At 40.8% G+C, this 14,362-nt stretch overlaps 1 protein-coding gene across 1 annotated transcript in view; it reads left to right on the forward strand.

The window, feature by feature from the left end:
- BLTP1 (bridge-like lipid transfer protein family member 1) overlaps positions 1 to 14,362 on the forward strand; it is a 101,139-nt gene that overhangs the window by 31,639 nt on the left and 55,138 nt on the right. The window contains 14 exon segments of the mRNA XM_082238478.1: positions 413 to 577; positions 579 to 590; positions 2,797 to 2,925; positions 3,480 to 3,599; positions 3,841 to 4,121; positions 5,645 to 5,895; positions 6,342 to 6,597; positions 7,250 to 8,093; positions 9,009 to 9,079; positions 10,861 to 11,034; positions 12,609 to 12,729; positions 13,016 to 13,159; positions 13,495 to 13,622; positions 14,088 to 14,290. Of these exon segments, the coding sequence (XP_082094604.1) occupies positions 413 to 577; positions 579 to 590; positions 2,797 to 2,925; positions 3,480 to 3,599; positions 3,841 to 4,121; positions 5,645 to 5,895; positions 6,342 to 6,597; positions 7,250 to 8,093; positions 9,009 to 9,079; positions 10,861 to 11,034; positions 12,609 to 12,729; positions 13,016 to 13,159; positions 13,495 to 13,622; positions 14,088 to 14,290 (2,899 nt within the window).

The raw sequence follows: 14,362 nt of genomic DNA on the forward strand, positions 1-14,362 counted from the left end.
ACTGGGTGCTGTAGGGAGGTGGAAAGAAAAGGAAGTCCAATTCTGCAAATGGAAGTCCATTGTGCATGAGGGATGACACTATTGGATGTCGCTCATTACAACCATGTCTCCCCCCCCCATAAAGATGTGTTGCTTCAGCAACCTTAACTCATATTAATTATTTTAAACTGTTTATTTCGTTCACTATAGATAAACAAAATAAGTAAGAGTCATAAGCATCTTGATCTAATTTGTGCATTTTGACAAAATTATAGCTTACATGCATCTGATGAACCTATAAACATTTGCTTTTCTATTTCAAAAGAAGAGCAACACTATTGCATAGCTGCAAAATATTAATCCATAGCCAGGTAAAGCAGGCTTATTTTAGTGGGCTTTCTCCCCCACATGACCAGTCTTTTATTCTTCACAGAGGCCCAGTGTGGATGAAGTTCTTCGTGAGGGTCATATGAGCCTTTCAGGTCTGCAGCTAAGGGCCCATGCTATGTTTTCAGCAGAAGGGCTGCCTCTGGGAGCTGACTCTTTAGAATATGCATGGTTGATTGATGTGCAAGCTGGGAGCCTGACATCCAAAGTTTACAGTTCCACAGGTATGCCACTTAGCATTGGATTTGAATGTGTGCACTGTTTTCTTAGCATGAACCAAGCGCCTGATCCAAACACACTAAGCCATATACAGCTCCTATACCTCCTTTCTTCACATGGGCAGAGACGCAAGTCAGGAAGTCCCAGTTAATCATAACTTCCCATTTAATGCAATCTAGGAAACTATGGTTAATGGCTTTCAAACAAGCCAGACTATGAAGCCATTATTTAAAGTTGGCTTATGAATCCTGGCTTGCTCGGAAACCATCAAAACTCATGGTTTGCATGTAATGGAAAGTGTTCGTTGAGTGCAGCTTTCTGGCTTGTTTTCCTGCTCTCATGAAAGGGTGGCATGTGAGTCCCTGAAACTTTTGCATATCCTGGCTTTATTAAACTAGGTTATGATTCTATAAGTTAGGTCACTAATTTTAGGCTTCCTTGCTGTTTTTATGAAACACCACATATTGAAGGGAATATTCACATGATTGTTTCTATCTAAAATGAATTGAAATTCCAAAATGGTAATCAAGGGAGAAATTTTAGATAGAGAGAAAGAAGGAAAAGAAAGAAAGAGAAGTACACGGACTGTAAATGTTGATCCAGCTTTTTAAACCTCAAAATGTTAGACTTAGCTCTTTGTTTATCCACAGTTTAAGAAGAAAAGCATCAGGAATTTCAAATAGCTTCCACATGCACCTTTGTTTGGTTTAATTTACTTGGCTTGGATCCACACAATATTTTTTTAAAAAGCTAATCTGTTTAAATCTGACTGCATTAGTAAAATTTAACAAAGGTGGATAAAGCACTGTCAGCTATTGTGTTCCTTTTTTTCAGGAATCTACTGTAGATAACGTTGAGGTTCTCATTTGTTCATGGCAGTTTAGGTTCTGATTGCATAGGAGAAAACACCTTGTAAAAAGACTTGAAGAAAGAGGCTTGTGGAGAACTTGCCTGTTGAATTACTTTTTCTATATGAACGTCATCACCCCCTCCCCCCTTTTATGAAGTAGTTAAATGTTGCATGAGAAGCCGTTATGTTTAGCACTTCAGTTTCTGTGGAATATATTTTCAGTGAGAACAGCACAGTTGTTCACAATAATACGCTTACTAAAAAGATTTCTCAACAAAGTGCTGCTTCATACTCTCTAGGGATAAGAAGCTTGTTATAACTGAATATATTATGTACAGTGGTACCTCGGGTTAAGTACTTAATTCGTTCCGGAGGTCTGTTCTTAACCTGAAACTGTTCTTAACCCGAAGCACCACTTTAGCTAATGGGGCCTCCTGCTGCCGCCGCGGTGCTGGCGCACGATTTCTGTTCTCATCCTGAGGTAAAATTCTTAACCCGAGGTAATATTTCTTGGTTAGCGGAGTCTGTAACCTGAAGCGTATGTAACCTGAAGCATATGTAACCCGAGGTACCACTGTATATAAAATTAGAATGGAAAGTCCATAGGCCTCTTTTCCAGCTGAAATTACTTTTTTAAAATTAAAAGTCCAGTTATTTTGTATGTGTATTTTGGCAAATACTTCGACTAACATGTGAATCAATACGTTGGTTGTCATGCAACTTAAGCAGCTTTGAACAAGCAGCGTGTTTTTCAATGTTAATGTTCCATTTGTTGATCCTTTCCAGTTTTTCCTGTGTGCTTCTTTAGTGTGAATATGAAGAGTAGAAGTTATTGGTTGAAGGATTTAAACAAAGAAACAAACCTGGAGTCTAACAAATGTGATTTATAAAAAGAGGGTGCGATGGGACTTTCACACCTCCTCCTACTCCTCGTTGCAGCCCCTGTCCCCATCCTACCTGTTGTGGATAGTCCCCCAAATCTCTGCATCAGATATTTGGGAAATGCAGGGGGGCTATGGGGGGGGAGCGGTAGGTGAAGCCACCTTTACACAAGCACAAGTCTGTTGTACAAGTGAGTTAAAACTCTATAGCAAATAGTTGGTAATAAATGTTGACTACACCTGGCAGCTTGCATTCAAAAGCTACCTTGTATGTTGCCCTTTCGCTTTTTGCAGACCTAGGATGTATGTCATTACAACGATAATTATAAGGGCAAGATTTTGAGCTCATTTTGTAGAATCAGTTGCAAGGATCGGAAGCCATGAAAGTTCAGTTTCTTGGGCCATTTTTCAAATAGTTATGAAAACCTTCAATTTTAATGACTGTTTCATTGTAGTCAACGTGTTCTTACCTCTTTGCAGCTTGCGTGCCTGCTCGAATGGGGACAGACATTTGTGTTTCATGTGGCGTGCCGTGAGTTTGAACTGGAAAGGCCAAAATCTGTAATCATATGTCAGCATGGAATTGATCGCCGCTTCTGTGAAGCTAAGGTAAAACCTAGCTACAATCTGATATTTTTTAGCTATATTTTGGTAAGATAAATTGGTCATGTAAGAAATAGGTGAACATTTGGAGGTTAATGCCCTTCCAGCTTTATTAGTAGTTGCGGCGAAGCCCCTCCCCCACCACCATTGCTGCCACTTGCTCATGAAATGGGTGAAATACTTTGTACACATTGGAATTCATAAACTAGATTGATGCAAGCTTCTGAAATAGATTCTTTAAATCCATGCCTCCCCTTTTTGTGGAAAACAGAAATGCAGTTGCAGCATTCAAAATGGCAATATGGAAGAGAGGGATTTCTTAAAAAGTTAATATATTATACAGAAAAGTAAGACACCCCCTCCCCAGGACACCAGTTTTCCTGTTTAGAAGGTGGAAATCCTGTTCGCATGTTCCACAGTTTGCAGAAGAATAATCACTGTTCTCATGCCTTTTAAATGATACCAAGGAGAATATGTAATTATGTCCTTTTCTTTTCTTTTCTTTTCTTTTCTTTTCTTTTCTTTGCATAATTGTGTTTTCTGTTCCAAATATTCTTTAGATAAGTTGCATCTCAGGCCCTTGTCCAACATCAGATGCATTAAAGTACACTATGACACGACTTGCAGTAGATGGGGCAGATATATACGTTGTAGAACATGGTTGTGCCACTAATATAAAGGTAGGTGTTCTTTTCGTATCTCATGACCCTTCATTTCTGTAGTACTGTAATTCTAGAACATTATTTTACACTCTTCTTTAAAAGAATAAGCTGTTGCTATTACATAATGTGCTTGGGAAGGAGGTGCTTGAGGAAGGAGGGACATGGGTAATGCCATCCTAATTTCATTTATCATGGGTAGGGGGGAGAGGCAGACTTTTTACTGCTACCTACTGATATTTTTTCTCTCTTTAACTTTTAGATGGGTGCTGTACGCCTTGCCAATTGTAACCTCCACAATCAGTCTGTTGGTGAAGGTGTAAGTGCTGCCATTCAAGACGTCCAGCTACGACAATACATTGAGCAAGTGAACAGTTGCCGAGTTGGCCTTCAGCCTGCAGTGCTGCGGAGAGCATATTGGCTAGAAGCAGGGTCAGTCAATTTGGGCCTTATCACTGCTGATGTTGCTTTAGCAGCAGATCACCATTCTAAGCATGAAGCACAGAGACATTTTTTGGAAACTCATGATAACAGAACTAAGAGGTAAGAGAAGCTACAGGTGAAAAAATGTCTTTAAGTAGTCATATGGGTCTAAAAGTGAAAATGTGGCCATGCTTAATGGGCTATTGAATGATGCACAAGTGAAATGCTTATATTTAGGATTTTGCATGAATGAATCTTAATACAGTGGTACCCCGCAAGACGAACGCCTCGCGAGACGAAAAACTCGCAAAACGAAAGGTTTTTTCGTTTTCGAGTTGCCTCGCAAGACGAATTTCCCTATGGGCTTGCTTCGCTAAACGAAGCTTGCTCTGGGGACAGCGGGTCTTCTCTTTTGAAGCAAGGGGCTGCGGGGAGACCGCTTCTCCCCACCGCCCCTTGCTTCAAAAGAGGTCCGGGGACAGTGGGAAGAGCTTCCCGCTGCCCCCGGACGTCTTTTGAAGCAAGGGGCTGCGGGGAGATCACTTCTCCCGGTGCTCCGAAGCCGGGCGGGGGGCAGGGGACACCTCCCGCCGCCGCGGGGACACCTTTTGAAGGCAGGCGGGGGGGAGCAAAGACTTTCGCCCCCCCGCCCGCCTTCAGAAGAGGTCCAGGACCTCTTCTGAAGGCTGGCGGGGGGCAAAAGTTTTTGTCCCCCCTGCCTGCCTTCCCAGGGGCTTTTAAATCGCCCCGGACAGCGGAGAAGTCCTCCGCTGTCTGGGGCGATTTTAAAATGCCGCCCGCCAGCATTTTAAGATCGCCCGGACAGCGGAGAAGTCCTCTGCTGTCCCGGGGTTTTTTAAAATGCTGGGGGTGGGAAGAAAAGCCCTTGTCCCCCCCCCCAGCCTTCAGAAGAGGTCCGGGGACAGACTGTCCCCGGACCTGGTCTGAAGGCGGTTTCCCTAGGAACGCATTAATTGATTTTCAATGCATTCCTATGGGAAACCGTGCATCGCAAGACGAAAAAACCGCAAGACGAAGAGACTTGCGGAACGAATTAATTTCGTCTTGCGAGGCACCACTGTAAGTACTTTGCTAATAACTAGAATAAATATACTAAGGCAGAATTTTGTCATTGTGATTTAATGGGCTCCATGTTTAGGAGCTGATGTACTAAACCATGAGAGTTAGTGACAAGGATTTTTGGGGAGTGGGGTAATTCAATTTTATGCTGCAACCCCCATGCCATAGCCTAAGTCTTTAGAGCAGCAGTTCTCAACCTGTGGGTCCCCAGATGTTGTTGGACTACAACTCCCATCATCCTTAGCTAGCAAGGCCAGAGCTCAGGGATGATGGGAGTTGTAGTCCAACAACATATGGGGACCCACAGGTTGAGAACCGCTGCTTTAGAGGCATGCTCCCATTATTTTTAGTGACAGTTGGCTTCCTTAAGCACCTGTCTGCTTTTAAGAAACATCCAACCCAGCCTTCTTAATCTGTGCAGATTAATTTGCTTGTTTGGCTAAGTGGGTGAAATAATTAGCCTCAATTTCTGTGGAGGTTTGGGGGCTAGTAACACTTGGAATCATATTATTCCATTGAATTAAAATATGCCTCTTTTTTAAATGTTACCTTTTCTTTTGTAGGTTATGGTTTTTATGGCCAGATGATAATACAAAGAATAAGAGAAGTAAGAACAAGTGTGGCTGTCTTGGAGGTTGTAGGTTTTTTGGTGGCACAGTTTCAGGATTAGACTTCTTCAAGCTTGAAGAGCTGACACCCTCAAGTAGCTCTGCTTTTTCAAGTACAAGTGCCGAATCAGATATGTTTTATGGACAATCTTTGCTACAGCCTGGAGAATGGATTATTACCAAAGAGCTTCCCAAAATTATGGATGGTAATTAGTGTGTGTGTGTCTCTACAAATGCATATACTTGACAAAATATTAATATATTTTGAAGATTATTTAGCATCATAGTAAATAATTTCCCATTTAACACTAGCTAGCTAGTGGCATAAATAAAATAGCCATTATTTAGGGGAAAGTGACATAAAGAGATGTCACTGAAATACTGTTGTTGTTATGATTATTGCTACATATATAATTAAATTGGTATGCCTAGTTTCTAATATTGGAGATGATAATGTGTTGTACTGTAAAAAAATATTCCAAATTGGTAACTGGGTTGATTCATGGATAGCTTGTTACAATTTCTACAAAAATTACAAATAAAACATATATGTACTTACTCCTCAAATCCTTTTTACCAAGAACAAAGGGAAAGTGCTGATACCTTTATTATTGACTGTTTTGTATATAATATTTTCTTGCTTTGTTCTTAGGCAAGGCAAATGGCATTAAAAGGAAAGATTGGGAATGCCGAACTGTGGGAATAGAAGAAAGAAAATCTCAGCACCTGAATTTACAAGTACCGCTACGATCTCATAGTTCTTCCTCCTCTTCAGAAGAGAATAGTAGTTCTAGCGCTGCACTCCCCTTGCTTGCAGGTGATAGAGAAAGCCCTTCTTCTGCTGTTGAAGACCACTTGGGGCAAAAGGAGTTCTTGGCAGGTGCAAAAAGAGAAGATGCCCATGGAAGGTGAATATGCTGCTTCTCAATGTTCATTTACTACACAACAAAAGCTTTGGCTATAGAACATAAAAACACCTGTGGCAATGCTAGCAACAGATAGTACCCAACTAACTTGTTCCAGCAGTGCAAAGATTTCCTTGTGGGCAGCATTCATCCCCCCTATGAGTGCTCCCTATATCTATTCTGATTTCTCCCCAACACTCCAGAGCAGATTTGGGGAGGACAAGGAGAGGAGGGGTAAAGTTATTTGGCGCAGGTTGGAATCCTAGTGCTGACAAAATGGCTGATTTTGATGCTACCCATCAAGTCTAGACTTGTTGCTTCCTTGCTATGTAGAGCACTGGAGGAGTGAAGGGCAGGAGAGAGGAACCATTAGCTTATACTGTGTATGGATTATATATAGTGGCTACTGTCCAGTCCATTATATACTGTATACAGAAGATACATTGAAAATAAATTGGGACTTTAGCAGGTGCCACAGTTTGTGGAATTGTGGCCTTTGTTTAATCATTTATTGCAATCTTTCATGAATCCCATGATTATGGATTATATGCAAATTTATTTATTCAAATCATTCATATTCCACTGTTCAACTGGAAAGTTTCTTATAGAGAACATGTGTATCATTATTGAGAAGAATGTTTTCTCCCCCTTCTAGTTCTGCAGCAGAAGGTTCGGAAAGTAGTCCTGTATCTCCTAACCTCCAAGAGAGACCTGTTGGACAATCTCCTCTTAGATCTCCTTTGAAACGGCAAGCATCAGTATGTTCTACTCGACTTGGAAGTACCAAAAGTCTTACTGCAGCCTTCTATGGAGATAAGCAACCTGTTCCAGCTGGTGTGCAGTTCAGCAGTGATGTCTCCCGCAGTGATGAAAATGTCTTAGACTCTCCAAAGCAAAGGAGAAGCTTTGGTTCATTCCCATATACCCCTTCTGCAGACTCAAATTCATTTCATCAGTATCGCTCCATGGACTCCAGCATGTCAATGGCTGATAGCGAAGCCTACTTTTCAGCAGCTGAGGACTTTGAACCCATAAGCAGCGACGAGGGTCCAGGAACGTATCCTGGGAGAAAAAAGAAGAGAAAGCAAGCCAAGCAAATTGATTATGGGAGAGGTTCAATCTATCACAGTGTAGAAGGACCCTTGACTACTACATTGCATGGAGAAACTAGTCACGATCCAAAGGTCATACCAATAAAAACTCATCCCTCCCAAGCGTCATTTGTTTCTGCTTTGGGAGTAGAGGATGAACTTGTAGAGCATTTATATGTCATAGAAGCTGAGAAGGCTCCAGAGAATGAGCAAATTACTTCCCAGCAGCCTGTCATGAACTGCTACCAAAGTTACCTTACCCAGTACCAAGTGGTTAACTGGTCAGTCAAACATCCAACAAACAAAAGAACCTCTAAATCATCCTTACATCGCCCTTTAGATCTTGACACTCCAACCAGTGAGGAAAGTTCCTCATCTTTTGAACAGCTTTCTGTCCCAACCTTTAAGGTAAAAAATAGCACAGTGAATTTGAAATCAATTTAAAGGAAAAGAAAGCAAGCACTTGATTGGGTTGTAAAAAATGCATGGAGAGTGCATAGTGTTAGTGAATTTTTGTTATAGTGAACTTTGAAATGATGTGCTAAAGTTATATAAAATAATTATCATGGATAAGTGTGTTGGAATTAAAGTTGTAACTTGGGAAATGGGAATGAGTTAGGGTTAGATACATAATCACATAGGAGTCTGTTAAATGGTTAGCATACCTGCTTTACCAAAAAAACAATTCACTTCAGTTCTTCACAGCCATACATGCAATTTGTTTGAATTGTGAATCAGTAAACAAGAGCTGCAATATTCTGTTGTAAATCTCTTCAAAGTGTTCATGAGACTGATTTTCATGAAGACGTGCTCTGATTGGGTTTCTATTTCAAGGTTCAGTCAGGGCATTTTGTATCTGTTAAATATCTGGTTTTGTGTAACATCTTTACAAAGTATCGATCCATTGAACACTTAGGACTTATGCCTCTTGTTAGAATCATAGAATTGTATAGTTGGAAGTTACCCCAAGCATCATCTAGTTCAGACCCCTGCAGTGCAGGAATCCTGCCCACAACTGTACCTTGGTGGGCTCGAACCAACCAACCTCCTGGTTAACAGCCAGACACACTGACCCCTTGTGTTGCTTTCAAGCAATGTTTTTAAAAGTATAACGTGGCATTATGTGGTGCTCTTGGTGTGTGTTTTTTTTAACAAATCTGTATCATCAGTGCAGATTTAAGCTGTAAATTCAACTGTAAAGTCAAATGTACACATTTCATAGTGATAGGGGAAATACAAATAGGATATTGCATGTTAAACTCCTATATGGGTTGTAAGGTTAAAACCCTTAGAACAGAAGTAATAAGAAATTTTCTCTTCTAGATTGTTAAGCAGGGTCTCACAGCGAATGCTCTCCTGGACCGAGGTATGCAGTTTACAGGATCAACATCTCAGTGAGTAACAAATTGCAATATGTTTGTTATATTGTAAAAGTCAAGTACCCTTCCTGTGCACTTGAAAGACGGTGGGAGCTGCTTCTATTGGAACTACACTACAAAAGGGTATATGTAAAAACCATGACCATGTCAACAGGGCTGAATCTTTCCCACCCAGTTGCCACCCTCCATCTGAGTGAGATGCTTAATGTGTCATATTCCCATTCACACCATGGATTTGCACACCACCCAAGCAGCTTCCATGCTGCTTGAAGCATATAAGAAGGGAATCATAAAAAAAGGCTGACACAGTGGTACCTTGGGTTACAGACACTTCAATTTACAGATGCTTCAGGTTACAGACTCTGCTAACCCAGAAATAGTACCTTGGGTTAAGAATTTTGCTTCAGGATGAGAACAGAAATCGTGTGGCGGCAGCGCAGCGGCAGCAGGAGGCCCCATTAGCTAAAGTGGTGCTTCAGGTTAAGAACAGTTTCAGGATAAGAACGGACCTCCAGAATGAATTAAGTTCTTAACCCGAGGTACCACTGTATGGGAAATAATTCTTTTCCTTTGAGTCTTCCCCAGTTTGAACAATTTCCCCATTTTGCAGTAATGACTATACTGATTTATAAGACCAGGGCATCATTAAACATGCTTCTGCTTTCCAGAATCTCACAAAGTATGGGACTCAATCAGACATAGACGTCTTTCCTGTTCCTTTCCAATGATCCGTGTGTTAAAATTCTGCTTGCTTTGAAATATCTTTGCAATTTGATGCTGTTAGACTAAAAAGCAAAGTGTACCTCCCCATTGGCTATCTGCTCTAAGCACAAATGGCTTTTCAGGGGATTATGGAAATGATTGTGAAACATTCTACCATCTGACAGATAAAAAGCATGCACAGGCTTGATAAGTGGTGCCAGACTGTGTAAATGTGAGAGTCTTATGTGTCATTTTCCTTACGTTTGTTCCCGATTAAAAATTTCCCATTCAGTGTAGCTTGTTTATGATGATGAATCAAGGCATGCTGCTTTCAAAACAAATTTCAGTCATTGGAGCTGTTGATAATCTCATGCATACTAGTCACTTGCAGTTTCCTTTCCATAATGCATGCAGTCATGTACAGCTCAGCATGTAGAAGCTGTTAAATGCTGACACTGTTGAGATTGTACTCGGATTTCTTTGAAGCATAAAGCTTGCAAGCTCTCTTTAGATAACCCACATTTCTTCCCTAGCATCTTTTCCCCTTTGAATGTCCGTGTAATGCTTTGTAGTACATTTCATTAGTCATATTGGGCTGAGTCTTCTAGGAAATACTGAAGGAGACAAAAGAAGTATATGTGCCCCGTGGGTACTAGTAATCTCTGATTTATATTGTGACTAAAGACACTTGCTAATTGGCTAAAGCAATTATGCCTTTAATGTCCTGAACTGACAGCATAAACTACATCCTTATTTACGAATCACTGAATTATGAACCAAAAATATGTTTTTGAGGTTAGGTTAAGCTAGTCATTTGAGAAAACACCCAACAAATAAATGTGCCAATGCTGCAGTCTTACTGGGATTCCTATCTTTGTGATTGAATTGGCCTTGTGTGAACACCTGCCATTCTTCAAATTAGACAGCTTATTAAACTCTCTCACCTTGTGCTCTTAGCACTGCAAGATAGTTGTATCTTGAAAAGAGGGTTAGCCAAATAAATGCTTCTAATAAATTCTGCTGTATCAAGTAACAATAGAAAGCAGCTGCATATTTTCTTTAAAAACTAATAATTTGTACTTTCGTTTGTTTAGTAACCCGTATACTCCCTTGGATAAGAAAATCCTTGATAATACAGATGATGAAACAATAACGGAAGAATGGACGCTCGATCACCCAGTTTCCCAGACACGAACAACAGCTATTGTGGAAATAAAAGGAACTGTGGATGTAGTTCTCACTCCTCTTGTAGCAGAAGCTTTAGACAGGTATTTCACATTTTGGGGAGAAGAATGAATCTAACAGCCTGCACTTATAACAAACAGCTGATGGGATCACATACATGGGCTTGTTGCAGCAGCACAAGTCATGGTGTTGTTTTGGTGCTTCAAATGGTCAAGGATAACCAACCTCCATGTTGAAATGGTAAAGTATTGCTATATGCCAGCCCAATCTCTGAGTGGTGTGAGGTTCCAGGTGCTTACCCAGGGTTCATGTTTCCTTTTGGAAATGAGGCACGGCGGCAACTATGATGTTTTTAGGATATATGATTTATTTATACATATATACAACCTGAGCCTATAATAGAGCAGTTCACAGCATCAACACCCCAAAAGGGTCTTGTTTCTTCAATAGCCACAGCCTTGGATTCAAACAGTTTGCTGCTTTACTCTAGGCCACCTCTCTGCACTCTCAGCTCCAAACTCTGGGTTCAACTTCTAACTAACTAAGCTGGGGGAGTGGGTCACCCATTTGCCATCTCACACAAAGCCTCTCCCCTTTGTTTCCCTTAATGGCTGATCACCCAGGCTATTGCCTCATCACAGGAAGCTAGCCTGACATATTTTAAGAAATGAGTTGCAGCCAAATAAGGATCATGTCAGTGTCCTTTCTTATCTGTCTCACTGGAACTAGAGACATCTCTCCCTCTTGCATGGTTGAAATACTGTGGTTGCAAAATACCAGTATTAATGAGAGGCTGCCACCTCTGCTTGCTCTGCTCACCAACCCTTCCTACCCCATTTCCCTTCCCCCCACACCTTACCAACCTCCTCCTTTTATACCTTATCCACCCCTTTGCCTATTCCTCTCCAGCTTGACCCAAGCCCCTCCCCTATTGTCCCACACCCTTTTTAAGGAATAGGAAGCACTTTGCACAATAGTTTGCTACACCGCTAGGTGAAGGGCCTCTCTCTGTTAAACAGCTTGCTTGGGCCTACCTGCCCTTCCTCATGTTGATATGACTGGCTGTTGGCAAGCGAAGTGAACTGCAGCGTGTGACAACACATTACGTTTTTAAGAATATAGGAAGATAATTTGTAGCACATGCCAAGGCTTAAATGTTCGTGTTGTGCCACACTCCAGTGATGCAACACACTGACTTGTTCTGATCCTGACAGAGACCCTACCCCTTTATCCCATGTTCTGCCAGACCATAAAAGGTTGGGAGAAGCATACGGCTGCCAAAGGTGAAACTTAGTTAAGGAAAGGGACCCACAAAAGCAGATCACTATTGTCTCTTTGCAAGGATTGATTGGAGGGCTTCCCATGTATTGAGGAAGCACAAGACTCCTGCTTGGTGTTTGTAGGAGAACCTAATATTTGTGGAAATTTGATCAGTTGCCAGAATCAAATGTCTAGGTTCAGAACTGGCAAATGGTTTTAGAGAAAAGGTTTAGACTCAACTTGCTTCAGTTTCTCCCCTTCCCATCGTCCCCACCCGCACCCTGCACCCATATTTTTCTTTAGAAGATAAGCTAATAAATGTTTGTAACCTATGTATGGTTCGTGTCTTGATTTTATTTCTTGTGAATGAGATTGTTTTGAACTAATTTTCCTACAGGTATATAGAGGCAATGGTTCACTGCGCTTGCACGTGTCACCCTGCAGCCATTGTGGATGATTTACATTGTAAGGTCCTCAGAGAAGCTGTACAAAACAGAAAAACAACCTTCTCAGAAAATGTATGTTTACTATGTCATAATATCTTTACTAAATGCATAAGGTTTATTCACAGAAGGTGGGGTTGGAAAGGAAATAGCCATGGTGATGTTTGTTTCTGTCTCTCTTTTGTAAGTAGTAGTGGTCTGCTTCAGAACAGGGAGAGACACCACAGTTTTTGATTACGTTATTTTGCTTTAGTTCCTGCCCTAAAAGATCTTTCTGAACTCTCTGAATTATGTGCCATTTTTACTTCTGCTAGCTTAAATGGGCTAAACGGAGCACTAACTGGCATCACTTTCTCCCCAGCTGTCCTCCAAGCAGGATATCAGAGGAACAAAAATAGAAACCCCTGCTGCAGGAACAACACAAGTAAAAACACAGACAAATCTTTCTCTCAAGCAAGATAATGTGACCATTAAAGGTCTTCAAGCCAATGTTTCACTGCCCAAGGTAACAAGCAATATGACCAAGTAAACTTGCAAGACGGGTAATTTTATGCATTAGCTTAATGTTATATCTTATTGTGCCAGCAGCATGGAGTAGGGCACCAAGGCATAAAATGGAGAGCTGCATGGGGAGAAGACACTCCATTTTTCTTGATCCCACTTCAGACAAGATAGTTTGGCTGTTCAGTTAACATTGTTATTTTAGCAGCATTTGGGTGAAGTGATATTCAGGTTGTTGTTGATTTTTCTGGATTCAGTGGGATGAAAAGTAAGCCTTGTTTTATATCCTTAAAGAACACGGCAAAGGTTTTCATTATTCTTTTGGATCGCTTTTTGTAGGTAAACTTGTGTTTACTGCAAGCGTCAGTGGAAGAATCGTCAGGCACAGCTGCAAGCAAAAATGTTACCCATGTTTCTTTAGTGGCTTTGTGTTTTGATAGGATTGCTACACAGGTTCGTATGAACAGGTAAGGGAGTACCTTTGATAATTCATAGGATCTGTGTGTAGTCACATAGCAGAGCTTAATAAACTTCCCGTCAAGCAATTTCTTGATAGCGACTTCTTCCTAAATTAGAAATTAAGTCTCAAACTGAGATGGAAAAAGAAAGGAATGGGTTCAAATCATTCCAGATTTTCTCAAAATGAGTGCAGTGTAGATTTCTGGGGAAAACGTTATGAATACGTTAAAAACGGTTTAACCATCTTGTCCTTTGTATGATAGGCATTTCATATTAGACGATATAGAGCAGACTTGTGATGTATATCTTGCAGTAATGACTGTGAGAACTATGACTTTCACCTGATTGCCCTGATCAGTTATTGTTGTTTGCTATTAGCATTTATTTAGGCAACAAAAGCACTTGCATTGTAAATATGTTTGCTGATGGTACAAATTAAGAAACGACTCAAATATTTCCTTTTTCTTTAAAAGGGGTGTTGTTGAAGAAAATCCAAACAGTACCGAAACGAGGAGAAGCTCTGTAACTTTTGACAAGTATGTCCATACCAATAAAATGCAGCCTCAGTCTTCTGGTTCTCTGCGATCAAATGCTGGAGCAGAGAAAGGAAAAGAAATTGCAGCAAAGCTTAATATTCACCGTATTCATGGGCAACTCAGGGGCCTTGATACAGCAGGTAAACTTGCTTGTAATCCTAGTTTCAAAGAGTTTCCACTACGAAACACTTATCAGAACTGCATTACCCATT

Source organism: Podarcis vaucheri, assembly GCF_965113315.1.
Source record: "Podarcis vaucheri genome assembly, chromosome: 9".
Taxonomy (NCBI): domain Eukaryota; kingdom Metazoa; phylum Chordata; class Lepidosauria; order Squamata; family Lacertidae; genus Podarcis; species Podarcis vaucheri.